At 40.5% G+C, this 21,098-nt stretch overlaps 1 protein-coding gene across 5 annotated transcripts in view; it reads left to right on the top strand.

The window, feature by feature from the left end:
- Positions 1-21,098, top strand: part of LOC144694413 (fibroblast growth factor receptor 2-like) — a 96,311-nt gene that overhangs the window by 41,349 nt on the left and 33,864 nt on the right. For 2 of the 5 annotated variants that reach the window (XM_078564778.1, XM_078564776.1), the window contains exons 7-9: positions 15,748-15,938; positions 16,445-16,595; positions 19,442-19,638. In XM_078564778.1, coding sequence (XP_078420904.1) covers positions 15,748-15,938; positions 16,445-16,595; positions 19,442-19,638 — 539 coding nt within the window. Of the gene's footprint in view, positions 1-15,747; positions 15,939-16,444; positions 16,637-17,310; positions 17,456-19,441; positions 19,646-21,098 lie in introns of all 5 variants that reach the window. The other 3 variants (XM_078564780.1, XM_078564777.1, XM_078564779.1) reach the window with 3 other exon arrangements.

Below are 21,098 nucleotides of genomic sequence, written 5' to 3'. Positions count from 1 at the left end.
CCAAATAATGACTTCACAATGTGCACTCATCCATGGTAGAGAAACCATAAATAGAATAGTTCTGAGCTGAAATAAGTCACTTTCAATGGCAGTGTTTGATACAGCATGTCCTTGGCCAGTTTCTTCCATGAGAATAGCAACGTGAAACCTACACAATCATATTCTTTATCATGCTTGGGATTTCAATTGCAAAGAAATTAAATTAGATTTTTTTCTTTTATATACATGTATACATAAACACACATCTGTGATATACACTGATATGTTACTGAGATGTTGTGGGCTTTCTTTAAAAAAAAATCTGCACGGAGAGGAGTTGCAACTGGATTGCAAAGGTAAATGAAGCTTTATTTATGAACCGTTATTCCAAATTTGTTTTTTTTTCCAAAAGGTATTTTTGATTAGCTGGCCTTTTCTAATATAACAGTCTCAGCTATTTTATCTTGCATTATCTTATTCATCTCCTAACTCCTTTTATGCCTTATATCTTCTTTTAAAATAACAAAAGTGACTTAGTTAAACATTACGTACAGCATCTTTCTTCAACCCAGGAACAATGTTCAGAAGATTGCAAGTGCTTAAACTTATTCCATTAAGTATGAATCACAATGATTTACAAAAACGGTTTGTGGAAGTTTTCAGAATTAACACAGCAGGCTGTGGAATTGCTAACGTAGTAGTCTGGAGATATTAATTTGAAACTGTCCAGTTTTGTTTCTGCCTGATTGACCATTGAGCATTTGCCAGTTGAATATTACTGTAAAATAGCTTCTGGAATTCTGAACTAGTGCACACCTATCATTCAGCTGTCATGCAGTATGAACAATGCGCAGAAGCATTATTGGCATTCAAGTGAACCTTTATTTATTTTGTTTTCTTGTTTTGCTTGCACTCAATTCTTGAATTCTTGGAATTGTCTTAATTGGGGCTCAGCATACTTGTGTTAAATTCACTTTAAATAGATCTAGGAGCTCAATGTGATATATTATCAAATGTATAATGTAAATGTTTAACTAAGAACCCCACATTTATACGACAGTTCAGATAGGTGGAATAATTAACCAGAATTGACTAACTCAAAGGTTCAGCCAACTTTCTCATACAATGAAGGCTCTTGTGTGACTGATTTGGTAGAGTTATGCTATTGATTCAAGCTTAGTTGCAAACTGTCAAAATTGAAGAACAAGTCTATCCAGTAGCTTAAGAGGGAGGTGATTTCAACTCCCAACCAAGTTACAAGCTCACCATCACTCCCAGCAGTTTTTTTGCTTGGGTGAATTCTGGTAGATTTTTCCAGGCATCTAATGGAGTGTCAGTCTGGTAGGGGAGTCATTTTAACATGATAAAGGTGTTGCAAGGGGGCAGGGAGAGGTGCTGGGATGAGGGGCACTTTAGATTTGGTTCAGTTTAGCCAGCAGAATTACAAAATGTTGTTGGTAATGGCCAGGGAGAAGTACACAATTGGAAACAGACTGAGAACTGGCTGCCAAGTTGGAGAGCAAACCCATAGAACATTAAAAGTAGAGAATAGTAGAGAAATTTATTGCAATTCTCATAGTTCTAATATCTGGTCAAAGATGTTTGATCTCAATTTACTCCCACCCCTGAAGCTGTTTTGGCTGCTGTGTCATTTTTGATTAATCTTTGCTCTTGGCATAATTATTAAAATTCCAAATTTGAAGTTGTCTTTGGCAGCAAATCAAGCACTGACCAAACCTTGATTCAGTGACGTAATACTCTGTGAACAATGATTCTTCATACATAAATCACTTTCGAAATGCTCGCTACAAGCTCAAAATTCGACTTTTTAATCATCACTATGTAAAAGTTTTAATTCACCAGTTCATTTTGGTGGAGATTTTAGTTTGATGGTCAATTGTTTTATAAGAAAAAAATTCAAGGCACAATGTAAGAAGTTGTTTAAAATCCCTTTATACCAAAAGCGTTGATCATTAAAAGTAGCTTTCAAAGCAAATGCCAAAGGCTTAGCCAATGAAATGAAGAGATAACATGTTCCTAGTTATATTATTAATATGTTCTTGAGTGCTGATGTGTGTTTCATAACTTTTTAATTAGAAATGATGCAATGTAAAGCTGTAGAACTAATTAGTCTTCAATGACATTTCAGGTTGTGTTGATGGGAGTGCTGAGTTAATCGTTTATATTTCTTTCACAAGCAGCCATGCCTGAATGGATTTCAAATACTAGTGCACCATTTAGGAATTTCCAGAACATCCTCTTGATCAGTTTCTGCATCTGGGAACCTTGTGTGTACTGGTATAATCTACCCAGTTACACCAGGGGCATAATTTTACGGTCCCCCACTGGCAGATTTGCAGGTGGGAGGGCTGGGAAAATTCTGTGAGTGTTCCTGCCCCAGCCTGTCAGCAATTTTACAGGGGTCAGGGTGCAGCAAGCGAGTGTTAGGATGGGCTACTCTTCATCACCCCAGTTTATGCCCTGAAGTGCATTTAAGGGCTGTTTCCCCCTTCCCTACACCGCCCCCTCCCCCCCTCCCCAACCACAATTTTGAGGTGTGGAGGGAGTTCTAGGAAGTGGGTGGAGGGTAGGGAGGGGCCAGGGTGGCAGGGAAGCCCAGCACATCATTTTGGCTGGCAAACTCTCTAAGGCGAGACTTCCGTCTGGGTGGGGTGGGGGGGGGGAGCCCAGGAGCATTAAGTGGCCGTGTAGCTGCCGTGATCTCCGCTGGGTTGAAAACCCCACCACCTGAAAAATTCTGCCTCAGATAATTTTATAGATAATTGGAGGCTGGGGTTTAAATATCTCGTCCATTTCTCTACCACGAAAGTTGTTGAGCCATTGTACCGTAACACGTTTTAAAATGGAGGGAGATCTAAATAAACGAAAAGTCAAACATGTTAATAGGCTAATTAGCTGTCAAAACCCACCCCTGTAGCACCTAGCTTTTTCATTAACATATTCACTCACATTTTCAACACCGTGGTTTTGAAGACTATTCCAAACTTTAATTGCACTTTGAGTAAACGCGTCTCCTGACATCTAATTTCATTTAAAGTCTTCGGTCATACTTTCCCTGCCTTAATTTGATGTAACATTCAGAGTTAATGTAACCTATTCTGTTTGATATTTCACATTGCCTTGAGACGCTCTGTTATCCATATTTTGTCTATGTTCTCAGAGCTCTGCCCCTCTACATTTAAGATATATGGTTGCTATTCTTTTCTCCTGCCCCTGTGATGTTTGTATATGTTTCCTGGATTGGGGACCAAGTTTGAGTACTGCACCTGTGAGCCGATCAGTACTTTGTGAAACAGCAGCGTCACATCTGGAGGCTTGTGCTCTAATTTTTGTCTATGTAGCACAGTACTCCTCTTGCTTTCATAATTACATGGGTACATTTTCCAGATATTGAAAGTGATGAGCCTAACTCCTTTCAGAGTCTTTAACCTCCATTTATTGGATACTTATGATGCACAATGTAAAATATCGTTTGGCAGAATGAACAGGCTAGTGCAGAAATCCAGGGGCGGGACTTTCCGGCCCCACCCGCTACCGGGATCATCCGGTCCCGCCGAAAGTCAGTGGATTTTTGGCTGCGCTGCCGAATCTCCCGCGGCGGGTCCTGCCCACAACGTGGCTGGAAAATCCCAGCCCAAGAATTCTATTTTGACAAAGTATAATTGCAATTGTCAACCAAGAAATAGCCCTGATATATGAGAAGTAGAAATAAATTATTCTGTTTACTTATTGCATGAAATTCCAGAGCACTGTTGTTAGGTGAAAAAAATTATTGCACAGTTAAAATTTAAATATCCCCATACCTGAGATTGTGATAAAGTTCTCAGTAGGCCCCCTGACATTAAAGTACCATGAAAACAACCGAGATTGTATTTCTGTCCTTATTCTCCATAACGTGATGAGCAATTTGGAGGCAATTAGAGTGGGAAGTTGAAGGAGTGTTGTCAACTATCTCACTTACAGGTTTTCAGTCAGCCTCACCTCTGGGGGAAGTGGATAATTTAGCTCTTCATGAAGAGGAAATTTAGTCATGAGTAGTAATTGGGGTGGCAAATTGAAAAATTTTGTTAAGAGCGAAAATAATTTGTCGTTTTTAGTCACCATTCCATGTGATCAGGCCACAAACTTTGCTTTGTGAAGTAGTATCAAACCGGTGTCATTGTGTTTCGAATTTGTAATTTGTAATGCTATTTGTAATTTAATGCTGAAACCAGCAAAGCTTTAATCCAAGCATTAAAAGATCTGATTTGTCCTTCCAAGTTTTAAAAAAAAGTGAAACAAATGTTAAATTGTCACATTTATTGGGTGAGTTCAAAAAACAACATGCATCTGCAATAGCATGAAGCAGAGTTTATATTTGCAAAGGCCTTTTTTAATTAAAGGCTGATGTACATGAGTCGTCAAGGTAGTACATGTTGCGTAGGCTTTTGTGTAAAACCACTTTCAGGTCAGCTCTGTTTTACTTCACCCTGCTATATAGTTAATCCCTTAAGGCAAAGTTTTGCTTTTAAACTGTGTTTGCTCTTCTAGATAGCTGGTTCACCCTTTTCATTAAGCATGTTTCAGTCCCATTTGAGCTTAGAAGTGATGGGACTTTTTTTTAACATTACCATAACTTTGTCGTGAGAATGATTAAAACTTGGAAATTGGGGTGAAAAGGCACTTTCTTGGGTAAATATACGTACCTGCATTTATACCTGTGCATTGCCAGTGTCTGGGAATTTCTAAATGGTTCATTGCTGAGTGGCCCCAACATGCAATTTTTGACAGGCCAATATATAGTTGTTGACTAAATCCTGACAGTAATGAGCCTGAGTTTGACGTATTTACCTCAGAGCATGAGGCCTAAAACAAGAAGAGACTGGGACCGAAGCACAAAGGAATCTTCACCACAACTGGCTCTCAGGCAGTTTGTTGGGAGGTGAATAAAGAGTCTTTATTAAATCTACTGACAATTGAAGGTATGTGATTTACACCTGGCATTAGCTATGATTGCATAGCCATAAGCAATAATCATGCAGATTATCTTGCAGAGAGCTCTTTTTAAAAAAATATTATCTGACAAGGGCTTGCTCTAATATCCGGATAGTAATTTGAAGATGCAGGCAGGAGAGTTGACACATTTTACTGAAAATTCAGGTTAATTCTAGCTTCAGTGCTTTACAATATATACTGCATATGCAACCCTATCGTCTTTCCTTATGTTGTTTTGAAGCCTTAGGTTTTACATTGTGGCAGTAAACTTTGCATGCTAACTTTGTGAATTCACCCTGAAGTCACATTGATTATTTTTATTCAATTTGATTTAATTCTCTGAAATATTTTTGCTGTGCAGTGCACTTTTCCATGAAAAGGAGAAGTACACTGTCGTACATAAATGTAGCTGATCTGTAGAGTGTAGATCATATGGATACAGAGGAGTCTTTTTTATATCGTTCCATTTTAAAAGACCAATTTAAATTGTCTTTCTGCTAACTCTGAATTTGTTTGTAGCAAAATTGCTGCTGTGATTTTAGCACAAAGTGAAAAGAGATGAAGCTTTTTTGCATGTTTCTATTTTTTCCGAAAAATAGGACAGTTTCACTCTCCTAATTCTGAGGCTGTGTTTTTTCAGCAATAAATGAAATAAGCGCGGACATAGTAATGACTCAATTTCTGTCAGTCATTTAGCCTAGTCTCAGATACTGGAAAGGTGAACTGCACTGACTTGAGTTGTGGGTATTGTTTGATTAAATTTATTAACAAAAACAATTATAATCCAGAGAAATTAAGATGTCATAAATTAGAATGTTACATTGCAAAAGTAATTTAATTCATTGCATGTTGCTTAACCAGTTACAGTTGTACTGGCTGAAACCACTTGAGAGTGGTGGTTAAGATGCAGAATTGTATTTTTATTTATGACTTAAATTACCATGAATATTAGTCATGGGCAGGTTAGTGTGACCACAGACGTTCCAGACTCTCTAATGATGTCTGAATGTAATATTAGTCAGGTTATCTTGACCTTAATAGTGTCTCAAAATGATCTTCTAGTTGACCTGAATCTCAAATGTGGTATCCATCAATTTTTTTGAATTGAAATCCTCTTTATACCTACTGCCTCTGCAGTGGGGATTAGGGCATTAACCTCCTTGCTTGCCACTTGCTCAAAGATTGTCATTAAGAGGTGTACTTTCTTCATTTCAGAATGATTGTACCAGACTAGTATTGTGCATTGCAAGAACAAAAACCTGTATTTATACAGCACCTTTAGCAATTGTAACATAATAAAATGTCCCAAGGTGCTTCACAGGAAAAGCAAAATTTGATACCGAGCCACATTAGGAAATATTAGGCAGAAGACGAAAAGCTTGGTAAGAGAGAGAGAGGTTTCAAGCAGCATCTTAAAAGAAGCGAAGAGGGTTAGGGAGGGAATTCTAGAACTTGGGGCCTTGGCAGCTGAAGGCACAGCCACCAATGGTGGAACAATTTAAAATTGGGGGTTCAAGAGGCCAAATTAGAGGAACACCAATATCTGAGGGTTGTGCAGCTGGAGGAGATTGCAGAGGTAGGCAAGCCAGCTGAAAATTGACAAAAACTAACTAATGACAGCATGTGACCCCTGATCTTTACTGCCTGTTATATCATATGTTTAGATCTCAGTTTTTGGGTTAAAGTGATCAATCATTTCCCACAACCCCATTGAAAAAAAGATTAGAAGTCAGTGGGGAATAAATTTGCCATTTGTGGTAATACTAAATGGGTGATAATGAATTGGCTGTCCCTTTATCCAATAGAATAGAAAATTGGGTGGAAAGCAATTTGGGCTGGCAGTTTGATGCTACTTGTTTTGCACAACCATCCAAAACAAATTTTACTTCAGTGTTTCTTCATTAACAGTAAAAAGCTAACTGCAGTAATCCATGTAATTCTTGATCATTATTACAGTATATTGTCACAGATTTTTAATTCCGATTTAAGAGATGAGCAGACGCACAATTGATTCAGCATACAAAAGTTAATTCAACTCTTTGAAGGTTTTTAAAATAACGTAATAAAATGTTGCAATCAATAAATCTACATATGATTAAACCTATATAGATTGGATATTTGATACAGTAAGTATTTTTCACAGGTTAAAATGAATTTAATGCCATGAAGATATTTGACCTTTTTAATACTTCTAAAATGTAGTAAAATCATATAATAGTACTGCACAGAAGGAGACCATTCAGCCTATTGAGTCTTTTGAAGAGCACTCCAGTTAACCCCACTCCCCTGCTCGTTCCTCATTTTCTAACATTTTTTTTCAGCTTCAGATATTTGCATAATTCCCTTTTAAGTGCTACTATTAAATCTGTACCTTTTTTTAAAATTCATATGGCTGGGGGAGCAGTTATAGTTTGATGTTGAGGTTAACAATCCAATCAACAGCTTCAGCTGACAGTGTGAATGGTTGTGATGATACCGGGAATGGATCTCTTGGGGCAGATGTTCAATATGCAGCTGATGGTCTGACTTGGATGATCACAGTCACAATTTGAGCTGTTGTTCACATTCCACTTGTGGAGCAGTGGCCACATCTTTCTTAGCCTGTCCTAAACTGTTCGAGGGTTGTCCAGATTTTCCATGCAAGGTTGAAACCTGGGACCTCACCGCCCCAGGTCAGTTACCAGGTTGCGGTTGGTCATAAAAACAAAAAAAACTACTGCGGATGCTGGAAATCCAAAATAAAAACAGAATTACCTGGAAAAACTCAGCAGGTCTGGCAGCATCGGCGGAGAAGAAAAGAGTTGACGTTTCGAGTCCTCGTGACCCTTCAACAGAACTAAGTAAAAATAGGAGAGAGGTGAAATATAAGCTGGTTTAAGGTGGGGGGTTGGTGGGGGGGGAGGGGGGGTGTTGTTGGGAGGGGGGTGAGAAGTTGGGGGGTGGGGTGTGGTTGTAGGGGCAAGCAAGCAGTGATAGGAGCAGATAATCAAAAGATGTCACAGATAAAGGAACAAAGAGTTGTTGAAGGTGGTGATATTATCTAAGAGAATGTGCTAATTAAGAATGGATGGCAGGACACTCAAGGTACAGCTCTAGTGGGGGTGGGGTGGAAAGACGGAAAGACTGACAGGGCATTACAGGTATAGATTTAAAAATAATGGAAATAGGTGGGAAAAGAAAAATCTATATAAATTATTGGAAAAAACAAAAGGGAGGGGGAAGAAATCACATTTTGCCCACATGTCTGTCCTTGGCTTGCTGCATTGTTCCAGTGAAGCCCAACACAAACTGGAGGAACAGCACCTCATCTTCCGACTAGGAGCTTTGCAGCCTTCCGGAGTGAATATTGAATTCAACAACTTTAGATCTTGAACTCCCTCGTCCATCCCCACCCCATTTCCGTTTCTTCCCCCTCCCTTTTGTTTTTTCCAATAATTTATATAGATTTTTCTTTTCCCACCTATTTCCATTATTTTTAAATCTATACCTGTAATGCCCTGTCAGTCTTTCCACCCACCCCCACTAGAGCTGTACCTTGAGTATCCTGCCATCCATTCTTAATTAGCACATTCTCTTAGATAATATCACCACCTTCAACACCTCTTTGTTCCTTTATCTGTGACATCTTTTGATTATCTGCTCCTATCACTGCTTGCTTGTCCCTACAACCACACCCCCCCCCCCCCAACTTCTCTCCCCCCACCCGCCCCCCGCCCCCCCAACCTCAAACCAGCTTATATTTCACTCCTCTCCTATTTTTACTTAGTTCTGTTGAAGGGCCATGAGGACTCGAAACGTCAACTCTTTTCTTCTCTGCCGATGCTGCCAGACCTGCTGAGTTTTTCCAGGTAATTCTGTTTTTGTTGCGGTTGGTCATGTTTGCAGTCGACCAGAAGTTGTGCCATCGAGAGGTGTGGCTGTTGTTAGTTTATAGGGTGTGGTATATGTTCAGGTAGGGACTACAGGATTTTAGATGAGTGTGTGGAGTTTTTTTTTGAGGTCCTGTGTCAATGGGGGTGCTTCATTAGCTGTCAGCCAATGTTGTTCTTTGAAGAGGATGTTTTCTCTGCGGACATCAGAAAGTTCAGTATGTGCTGGCACAGGAAGCCACTTGAGCTATGTTGCTCTCAAAGTCCCAGAAGTAACTCTCATTCTATTTTAGGAGGTAGATATCTACTACATTTTTTGTCGTGGCTCCTGAGCCAGGTTGAGTAGCAGTACTCTGCTGTTGGGTAGATCAGGCAAGTGAAGCAGTGTGTAAAGTGTTAGCATTGCTGCCCTAGGTGGTACCCGCCAGTTTCTGTATGAGATTCGCTCTCGTCTTGACCTTGCCTTGGGTGTTCTGGAGGTGTTGCTAGTAGATCAATGTGTGGTCAAGAGTGCTACCAAGATATTTTACCATTGGGTTGTGGGTGAGTAGCTGGACATGAAGTTCTTCCCTGGCCCTTGAGTTGTTCAGGTGGAAGACTGAAACAACAGTTTTGGCAGTGTTTGGTCGAAGTCTCCATTTTCTGAAGTAGGCTTCCAGAAAACATAGATCTTCATGAGTGTTTTCTCAGTGTCCTGACGTTCTTTAGTCTAGAAATCGAAGGTCAAAGCATCAGCATATGTAAAGAGCCGTGACTTTGTGGGAATAGAGTCACTGGTATATAAGTTGAAGAGAGCCAGTGCACGGACTGATCCCTGTGGGAATCCGTTATTGGTTTTGTGTAGGTGGCTGATTTGATCTCCAAGGTGCACAGGACTGTCAGTTGCTAGTCATGCAGTTGATTAATTGTAGGATTTTCACACAGCAGATATTTTGGAGAGTTTCAGTAACATGCCTGTGTGACACATCATGTCATAGGCACGAGATAAGTCAACGAACGTGGTTCCTATCTTCAGGCATTTCTGGAAACCAGCCCCCATATGTGAGGTCAATGTCAGGACCTCCTTGGAGCAGTTGCGGCTTGTGCGAAAACCTATCGGTTGGGTGACATTGCTGCTTCTAGGGTGGGACTCAGTCTGTTTAGCAGGAGGAGTTCCAGGACCTTATATGTTTTTGAGAGCAGGGCAATGGGATGGGAGCTGTGTGGGTTGTTGAGTGGCTTCCCTGGCTTGGCAATGGCCACGATCTTGGATTGGCTCCAGATGTTTGGAATGGTGCCTGTGCTCTGGATGTTGGTAAACAGCTTTGCTAGCCACTTCATTCCCTATGATTTGATCTTCTTAAGGAATTCTGGGTGAATTCTATCAACTCTTACTGCTTTGCCTGGCTTGGTTGCTGTCAGGGACTGTCCACTTCCACTTGTGTGTAAGGGCTTGAGAAGTCTATCTGCTCTGGGGCAGTCTTGAGGGATTGCATCAGGGCTATTTTTACTTACCTTCCCCACTGGCCAGTATCTTTAGAGTTTACTGCGAGCTGTGAAGCGATGGCAACAGCATTGATTCTGGGCTGCTGGCGTAGGTGTTGCTTGACTGCTCCCAGGCGCCGTAGGAGTTTCCATGCCTTTGGGCTTGAGTGCTTTGAAATGGAAATACAACATCATTCTGTTCTGTCAGTTTCGGGCAGTGTAGCTGGAAGCTTTTGGTATGACAGCTGTAGCCATTATGAATGCTTGGCTGCATTTCAAAAACTAATGGCTTCAGCACAGCTGGTGGTCTATTTATTGAAACCTAATAATAACAGACTGTAATAACAGAACATTGATGTGATTTCTTGTTTGTTTACAAGCCTAACAGTTGATAAATCATATAGTATCCTAGGTTTTATTAATAGAGTACAAAAGCAAGATGTTTATGCTAAACCTGAAGAAAACACTGGCTCAGCCTCAACTGGAGTATTGCGCCCAGTTCTGGGCACCACAATTCAGAAAAGATATGAAGGCATTAGAAAGAGTGCAGAAAAGATTCACGGGTATGCTTCCAGGGATGAGGAACGTTAGTTACATAGAAAGATTGGAGACGTTGGGACTATTTTCATTGGAGAAGAGAAGGTTGAAAAGGAGATTTGATAGAGGTATTCAAAATCATGAGGGGCCTGGACACAGTAGATAGGGTGAAACTTTTTCCATTGGTGGAAGGACAAGGGGGCACAGATTTAAGGTAATTGCCAGAAGAAGCAATGGAGATATGAGGAGAAATTTTTTCATGCAGCGATTAGTTAAGATCTGGAATGAACTGCTGGTGGAGGCAGGTTCAATCAAGGCATCCAAGGGGGAGTTGGATTATTATCTGAAATGGAAGAATGTGCAGGGTTACCAGGAGAAGGTGGGGGAATGGCACTCGGTGAATTGTTCATTCAGACTGCCAGCGCAGACATGAAGGGCCAAATGGCCTCCTTCTGTGATTCTGTAAAGGATTACAGTTTTTTTGCACTGCAGTAGATATTTTTCCTTTCCCTATCAACGATAGTGTGTTTGAATTTGGGGTTTTATTAGACTGTTGGAAGTTTAATTTTTTCAATTATTATAAAATTAATTCCATTGCTATTGCTTGGCTCCTGAGGACTGTACATTGTGCATGCTGGGTGAGTGATTATGAGGGGCATGGAGAGGGCATGAGAGATTTGAGGGGCATTGGGGTGGGTGGGGGTGAGGGGGCATGGAGTGGCATGGACAACCTGAGGGGTGGCATGAGTGGGTGGGTGGGGGTGAGGTTTAGTGGATCTTTAAACAATGGAAGCTGGGGGTGAGGGGGCATGGGGTTGGGGGATGAGAGAGAATGGAGATGGCATGGGTGACCTGAGGGGACAAGGCGTGGCATGAATGGGTGGGTGGGGGTGAGGTGTTGTGGCTCTTTAAACAATTGAAGCTGGGCTGCCATCTTGGAGAACCAAGGCAGGGGTCTAACCAGCCTGCCTCGCACGCATGAACACAATCACGGCTTGTATAGTGCACTGCGAACCTGAACCTGTGAAAAGACAAAAATCCTGGGCAAAGTCACACATGGGTCAGTGTGCATTTCAGAAGGCGCAAAATTACACAGGATTGTGCAGTTTGGTTTTTCCCAAGCCCACAGGAAAACCCAGCCCTATGCCTCTATTTATAAAACCCACGGCCCCATATGCTTTGTTACCTGCCTTGTTAATCAGTCATTCCATCTTCAGAAATTTGTACAGAAACACCTTCAAGGCTTCTCTTCTAGTACCCCCTTTAAAATTGTAGGTAGAGTACGTTTGGTATAGTCTCATACTTGTCACTCACTTGTCTCTAATAGCCCTAAAAGACCAATAGCTTTGTGATCAATTTCCACGGAATGTTAACTAATCAATTTCTTAGGTTGACATTTGGTACATTCTTTGAATTGTTTTGTGATTGTGATGTGCATGCAGTTCATTATGGCAAAACAATGTTATCTGAATTTTCCAGAACTTGTAAAAAACCTTTCTTCTTGAATCTGCCAGATAGTTGTGGATTATCCTACATAGGATTATCAATTTGCATTATGCATGTTCTAATATTACAAAACACAGATTTCTGGCTCCCAGTATCTTGAGTGGGGAGATGATATGTCAAGTTTTGAATTATGATCATAGAAAGCAAGCATAAGTGATATGAACCTGGCAAGAGTTTTTGTTAATATTTGGCTGCAGCTCCGTGACCTTAATTAGTGGTAACCCCAGTGCCAACCAGCTGCCTCATTATTCCTTTACCCCTCCCCCTACACCAGTCACTCTCAACTTCACCTCATCACATCATTGAACAAACACAATGGAATTAGTTTAGTTGTTCCCTAAGGTTTTTTTTCAGGGACTGATGGCCTCGGTCAGCAGCAGGCATGTTTAATTGTGGAAAGTGGAATGAAGAATGCTCTATCTCTATATCTCATATCCTTAGGAAAACAATTATAGCCTTTGTTTCGTAAATGTAATTCTTTCCTGGGGAGACCTATCCCCACCAGAGCTCTGGCGCATTAAGTTATTGCACCAGGAATTGCTGTAAAAGTGTTCATTTCTTTTAATTGACTAAACATTATTTTTTGCAAATTGAATTATTTTTTTTTACATTAACCTGCTTAAACTGCAAGTAGAAGTTCCAAATGAGTAACATTTATGAAAAAGCATATCTTTGAAAATTAAATGAATTTATTTGAATTGTGCTAACTGAACTCTGTATGAAAAACCAAAGCTTTATTTTTGTGACACTGTAAAGTGCAAAAGCTCAGGAGCAAAAAAAAGATATAAATGACAATACAATCGCTCATCATAGACTGGGGGCAGGAACTGAGGTGGTCAGTTATGTGATTTTATATTGCCAGCTGGCATGCTGTCATCCAAGCCGTTTTCAGTAAGGTGTGGGGTAGAATTAGGGTAAGTAATGGGCCTATTACGGATCCCATCCTGCGCAAAGTGAAATTTTCCAGTTGCCAGGAGGACCCCACACAGCAGCTGAAACATGGCCAGATAAACAAGGCAGAGGTTAGGGGGTTGGTGGGGGGGATGTGTGGGGGCTGGATGGGAGCGCTGCCCGATTTCATCCTGCCAGGGAAACCCACCACCCCTGTCAACCCTTTGTGGCTGTCAGATCACAACTGCAGGCGCTGGCAATCTATTAGAGGAGTTACCCCTCAGCGACCATGGCCAGGCAGCTGTGGCCTTCTTTAAATTAAATGTTCTTTTTATCTTATCTTCTCTGTCTGCAGGCATCGGCAGCTCCCACCTCAGACAGTGGGGCTACTGATGTGTCATTATTAGAGGATCCCTGATTGATCTTCCAGCCTCAGGAGCCTGCCCCGCCATCCTTAATTGGATGGCAGATGCGCCTTCTGTCCACTAAATGGCCAATTCTTCAAAAATCGCTGTTGGTTTACTGCTCCCAACACCGGTGTGGGGTCAGGACCCCCATTTGACACCAATGTTGGGGTCTCAACCCAAAAATGAAAATCCTGCCCTGGGAGTCTTCTAGTGAGCAAAGAAGCTTTATTAGAGCTGCTTTTAATACTCAAACTTTAACTTAAACATTTGTGCACATTTGCTCATGATTCAAATAAAATAGGGCTGCATTAACAAAGTGAAATTATTCTGGCACAAATCGGTGATGGTTGTTAAACCTGACATTGACATATTCAGATGTGATTTCTGTGCTCATCAGTTAAGAATGATTATGTTTCATAAAATGCAGCAGTTGATTATTGGATGAAAATAGAAATCAGTCTGAAATCACCAGCTATCAGATGTCAGATATAGTAATGTAACTGGTAGTTGATTAATCACAATGCGCAGCTTCAACTGTTCTTGAGTTAATTTTTTGTTTTAGAGATGGGAAACGGTGACTTTCTCGCTTCCCAGTTAATCTTCAGACGGCACCTGCACAGGTGTCATTCCCTTCTTTGTCATTCTCAGTTAATGTAGTTTTTCATGTCCATTTCAGGCTCATTCTCAGAAATGAAACCCCTTTGTCTTTCATATTACTTAAACGAGCATCTTTTCATCTGTTTAATATTCAATAATAACAGAAAGATCTTCTGATTAGATAAAAAGCTCGTATATCCTGATGATCGGATGCAGTACTATATGTTTAAAGGACTTCAAATAGTTTTCAAAACAAAAAGTACTTTGTAAGGAAAGCAGAATTCTGATAAGAACTAATTTAAGAGCTCCTTATATTTTGCTCAGAAAATTGAGAAAAGTGAAAATACTTTTCACTTTTAACCTGATGGCAACTGGAAGCTACTTTTACAGTATTTGGTTGTTTAGTAAAGGAGCAGAAATCCTTGATTGAAGTTCAGGTGAACCTCTTAACATGTATGAATGTGGAAATAAGAACATCTCAGTGATTGTACCACACTTTAAATGAGCTAACTGTGGCCTTATAACAGAGTAAGATTGCCCTATGAATTAATTCCCAGTAGATGCCTGCATCTAGCCAAATATGTTTGACTGTATCAAAGGTCTTATTGTTAACCAGGGGCACCATTTCTTTGCAATGTAATCAAAATGTTTGCTTGTGAAAGAATCTGTTGGCAAATTCAAAACACTCATTTAGAAATGCTGGCAAGCTAATAAAAGTAACATAGATGGTGGTGTTGGTTCTCATTTATGTTTCTAAGCCTATTCTTCATACATCCTTAAAAGTACTCTGTTAGTACCTCCAATGTTTTCTTTGGGGTCTCTAGCTGCTTTGTGGTCTCTTTCCAAAGTTTAAAGGCGTTTCAGTGCTTTTTAAACTAGATACTTTTTACAAGCCTCATAGCTATTAAAGCAGGATGTTACTTCATATGTAATGGAAAAACAAAAAGGAATAGCTTCATTAACTAGCCACAGACTTAAGAACTACCTATGTGTCTAAAATTATATTTGCATGAGGCAGAGCATAATTTTATACTGAATTTCTCTCAATAGCTAAAACAACATGGATAACTTTTATGTTCATTTACACCATAAAGAAGTTAGCTGCTGTAGATAAATTTTTTATAGATATTTTAATGCAACTAATTTTCTCAAGTGATTAAAAATCCATGAAACTAAATGCCCTCATCAATCATTCTCAGTCAACTTGCAAGTCATGCTGTGCAGCTAAAATTAAATTCCAATGAAAACAACAAAACTTAAATCTGATTAAAAAAGTGCAAAACCTCTCTACAAAAACATACTTGGCCCTGTCGAAGAGGAGAGAAGGGTCAAAGCAGAAACTCAAACAAGCTCCATTTTGTCAAACACACAATTGTTTCCATTTACAGGTATTAATGGAATGTAAAGAAGTAGAAAATATCAAAATATGTTTCATTTAGTTGAGGTCATGTTGTATGCATCAATACAAATCAAGTTTTTTTTTGTTTTGAAATTTATTTCAGAGCGGTCACCACACAGGCCTATCCTGCAAGCAGGATTACCAGCTAACAAAACTGTGTTGGTGGGGAGTGACGTGGAGTTTATGTGTAAAGTGTTCAGTGATGCCCAACCCCATATACAATGGCTGAAACACGTTGAAAAGAATGGCAGTAGATATGGTCCAGATGGATCCCCTTACGTCCATGTCTTAAAGGTTCGAGAATTCAGAAAGCCTTTCTGAATATTTGTGTATAATGAAAATTGTGAAAGAATGATGCTCATTATCAATAAGGGCAAGGAATATTCATATTTAAGTTACATTTTTAAGTACAAATGTTTTCAAATATCCAGTTTATTTTCACTATACCTTAATTCTGATTATCTCAACCATGTGCACATTTTTTAAAAATTGAATTGCTTTACTTCCATTCCTATTTCCTGGGCAGTTGCAACACATTTTGTTTAAATTGTTAAAATATGCTGAAGAAAACGAGTATGAGCTCTTCGTACAAAACAGCCCTTTCAGTTGTTTTTTTGTTGATATTACTTGCTCTGCCTTCGTCCTTCATACCACAAGATTGTTGAACATTTTGCTAGAGAAAAGTTTATTTCATGAGGTTATTTCATTTAGAAGACTGATTATGCTGGTGGTGGGATGTTAGCTCTGTTCATATCAGAACAGCGGTTATATTGTCATCTTCTGTTATTGGTTTGTTCTAGCATTCGGGGATAAATAGTTCCAATGCAGAAGTGCTGAATCTATACAATGTGACTGAGGCGGACAGTGGAGAATATATATGTAAGGTCTCCAATTATATTGGAGCCGTCAATCAGTCTGCTTGGCTCACTGTTGCTCAATTCTCCCCAAAAGGTAACACTTTACAGGACACACATTACAAAGCTCTGCCCATGGTAAATGAATTAAGGAAACGGCTGACTCATGCTGGGAGATGCTTGGAAGATTGCAAGCAACTTACGGGATCTTTGGGCTTTGGGTTATTAATGGTCCCTTAACCTCCTTTCCATGATGCAACTTGATGCACGCTAGACATGGAAAAATACCCACAATATGTGGCCAAACTATCCCATGCTGCACTTTACAGCTGATGTTTTCATCTGTTAAATCTATTCTGTCTTGTTCATCTCAATGCACTTTTTTTCTTCCTCCTGTCAATATTTAAATGGTTCTATTTACCTCGGTGCCTCTTAATTAAGCCAATAGCACATTTCCAATTCCTTTCTCCATTTTACTTCCTTTATCTTCTCTTTCATTTCATGCTTCCTTTATTCTAAGAAAAATAGGATAAAGAAAACAAATTATTATGGGCCTATTTTTCCATGAGTTAAATTGCATGCCTAGAAGGGTGAGTTAAAGATGGTGATGGGTATCTGATTATTCCATAAAACAAGCTTGGAGTTGGGAGCAAGCTTTGGATGAAGGGTTGTGGATAGGGAGTACATAACTCCATCAAATTACTACACCTCTGCTGTTAAGCAGTGGTACTGGTTTGTTGTCCCTGTCCACAAATATCTCATGTTGTCTTGCTTGTATATTTTTTTTTGTTTTGCTTCCTTTTTTCTTCTAGACTGCCGGTGTTAACACTACGGACAAAGAAATTGAGGTTCTCTATTTACGGAATGTAACTTTTGAGGATGCTGGGGAATATACATGCTTGGCTGGTAATTCTATTGGGATTTCACATCACTCTGCATGGTTGACAGTTGAGTCAGGTACATACGGCTTTCCTTCAATGGTTCATCTTTCCCCTTTTGCAAAATTGACACTGCCTTCTATGGTGGAACTGGCAGCAGAATTGTAATGCAAAAAACCCAAGATCCCAGTTGTGTATCATATTATCATTATAGATTTTAAAAATTTGTATAAAATTGTATGTGTATATATAATATATTTGGAAAAACTAATGGGTCAATCACACTGACGGTTGCCCCTATTACTATGGTAATGCCAGTTCCCCTTCTGTAACGAAGCAGTGTTATTTCATGGGAATTCATTCAATGAATCAACTTTATTTCTTCAGTGATTGCATGCATTCAAAATGAGATTCTGATTCACTTGCAACAGAGGACATGCAAAGTCTTATCTAGCATGTGGAACCTGATGCTGTTTCTCTTCCTTAAGAAATGGTCATCAGTGGTGTTTTAACTGATTGATAATTGATGAGGAAAGAAAGTTGGTGCTACATGTTGATAACTCGAAAGAGTATAATCCAGCCCAGACAAATCTTTCTCAATTATCTGTCCTCGATGCACCTGCTTGGTAATTCCCTTGTGAAACTTCAATTCTATTGAACAGTGGTGGTTATCAGATTTGCAGGTTGCAATGGCAGCTAATCCTTGCTCCCTGGAGAAAGTGACCTGCAACCACACTGTTTGATTTGAATGAAGTGTTGAAGTTTTTCACCACATAACATGATTGTCTCTTAAAACCTACTACAAATCTTTCCTGTAGTCTCTAATTTCACAGACAATCAGGTGAAAACCTTTTGCACAGCTTTGCTTTCACTAGGAATCTGGGATGTTTCTGGTTTTGTTTGCTTCTTGTTTCACCTTAAAGCCTTCAGTAGGCATTTTATGCTTGGTAGCTTTTGGCAATGCTATGGATGGCAAAGCTTCAACAGCATTCATGATGCTAAATGCACTGTAGATGTAAGGTAATGATAAAATTTGAGGCACCGTCTAACGTATTGAAATGTACTCTGCTTGTGTTAAATACTTGAAATTTTTAACAGAACTTTTTAACAGAACGTTTATCATTTTAACAAAACAAGCTGGTTCAGTTTTAACCTTTGGCTATAAATGTCTTGTACTTTGCACCAGAGCATGTGAAGTTTTAAACTTGATATCAATGTTCATAACTGAATGCAACCGGAGTGGTGGACAGAGATGTTTGCAGTATGTTCAGGCTGACTAAACCATTGACATACAATTTCTTTATTGATATATTTTATTTACATTCCCTCTTTTTTGTTACTTACTGCCATTATCAGTTTCCCCTCTGTAACAGCCAAGGGTGCTGGAAGACGTTCATCCTAAAAAAATTCTACCAGTTTCTCTGTAACCAGATTTTAAGAGTGTAAGAATGTGATTAAGTACCTTGCATCACCCCGCCACCCTCCCCTCTGCTCCCCAATTCTTTGCACACTCATCATTGCAGAACCTGGTGCAATGGGACACCAGCACTATATCACACCACAAGTATATTCTTGGTTCTTCCTCAACCCAGGTTTTCTTCCCGCTTCTCATCAAGTCATATGGCAGCCATCTCACTAGATCAGCTAAGTGACTAGCCTGTCATAAGAGCATCACAGCCAACCACGATAATGTTTCTCACCAGTTATTCACACGTGTACTTTTTAATAGGAGCCACTAGATAGTGAACAGGAGCAAGAAACTTTCCCTCATAACCCAGGGAATGCTGAGAGCAGTTGTAACACCACTGGTACTATGCTAGCTGTGGTCATCTAACTCAACAAGCAACAGGAGTTTTGCTGCTGTGTGACACTCAGTATTACACTGGCAGAACCTTTTACTCATGAAACCGTTTATGGAGCATTCACCCTTTTCCTTCTTACTGAAAATGTTGTGAGGAATAGTTTTGGAATTGTTAGCAATTTTTCACTTCTTTATCAGTTACATTATCATGTGTGCAACTATATGTTAATGTCTGATGCAATTGTTTCTTCACGTGTAATCCAGTTCCTGAAGACAAACCAAAAGGGTTGACCTCTCCTGACTATCTGGAAATAGCTATCTATTGCATTGGTGTTTTTGTTATCGCTTGTATGGTGGTGACGGTTATTATTTGCCGAATGAAGAACACAACAAAGAAGCCTGATTTTAATGCCCAGCCGACGGTGCACAAGCTGACCAAACGAATCCCTCTGCGCAGACAGGTAACAGAAAGTAGATAAAGAGTTCAAAAACCTTTACTTGACTTAGTGACCTATTTTATCATAAGCTGCTCCCAGATTTTTCAATCATATTTCAGAAGTGATCATACAATATGAGAACTTTCCCTCCTTCACGACTGCCGATCAAAACATTGTCCATCTCTTTAAATAAACCCCTGGGGGAGGATCTTCCGGCCGGCGAGCAGGAGCGGGGCTGGGGCCCGCTCGCCGATGCGTAAAATGACGCGGGATGACGTTGGGCAGAACTCCCGACGTCACCCCACGTCATTTCCATTTTCAGGTCGGTGGAGGCGCAGCCGAATCAGCTGTGCGCCCACCGACCTGTCAACAGCCTATTGAGGCCATTAATAAACCAATTTAGGTAATTGACAGGGCTTCCTGTCCAACGTTAGGGTTGGCGGGCAGGCTGAGAACCCTAGTTGACTTAAGAAAAAGCATGAAACCTCATCCATGGGCGGGATGAGGTTTCATGAGGGTCTTAAAATGTTTAATAGAGTTTTCAGTAAAGGTGATGGACATGTCCCAACTCATGTGACACTGTCACACGAGGGGACACGTCAGGGGAATTTTTTAAACATTTGTCTTAAAAGTTTTAATTCCGAGGTGATCTCCCTGAGGCAGCACTTAGCCTCAGGGAGATCAGTGTACCCTTCTGCGCGCATGCATCCCAGCCCCCCGCCCGCACAGGGAACTCATAGCACTTCCTGGCGGATGTCACGCTGGGCGGGCCTTAATTGGCCTGCCCACGTAAAATGGCGGCACGCCCCCAATCGGGGGAGCCGATGAGAGGCGTGCCTGCCCGCGCCCGCTCCTGCACTTATCCTCCAATGGGGGGGAAAATTATTCCCCTGGTTTTGTCCACATTTCTAATGCCAAGCTCCTTCCCCATCCATAGGCCAGAATTTTCCCGTCAGCAATTTGGGGGCGGGGCCCGCTCGCCAACGGGAAAATGACGCGGAATGACGTCGGAAGGAACCCCGCATGTCATCCCGGTCCCTTAAAATTTTTAGGAAGGCGGGTGGACAGCGACATCAGCTGTCCGCCCGCCGACCTGTTAATGGCCAATTGTGGCCATTGACAGGCTAATTAAGATCATTAAAGACCTGCCCATCCAACCTTAAGGCTGGCGGGCAGGCCAGGAGCCCCAGCGGGCTTCTGATAATACATGAAACCTCATCCACTGGCGGGATGAAGTTTCATGTCCGTTTTTAAAAAGTGTAATAAAGTTTATGTCGTTTTTATTAACATGTCCCATCTTGTGTGACATTGTCACATGAGGGGGACATGTTAATAATATTTTCATTTTTCTATTTTTTAAGTTTTTTAGACTATCACTAATCTCCCTGAGACAGCACTTCGTCTCAGGGAACAGTGCGCTCTTTCGCACACACGCGCGAAAGAGTGCACTTTGACGGCTAGGGATTCCCTCCCCCCCCGCACAG

Source organism: Cetorhinus maximus, chromosome 20, assembly GCF_964194155.1.
Source record: "Cetorhinus maximus chromosome 20, sCetMax3.hap1.1, whole genome shotgun sequence".
NCBI classification, from domain to species: Eukaryota; Metazoa; Chordata; class Chondrichthyes; order Lamniformes; family Cetorhinidae; genus Cetorhinus; species Cetorhinus maximus.
This window is presented reverse-complemented; position numbering and strand designations above follow the sequence as displayed.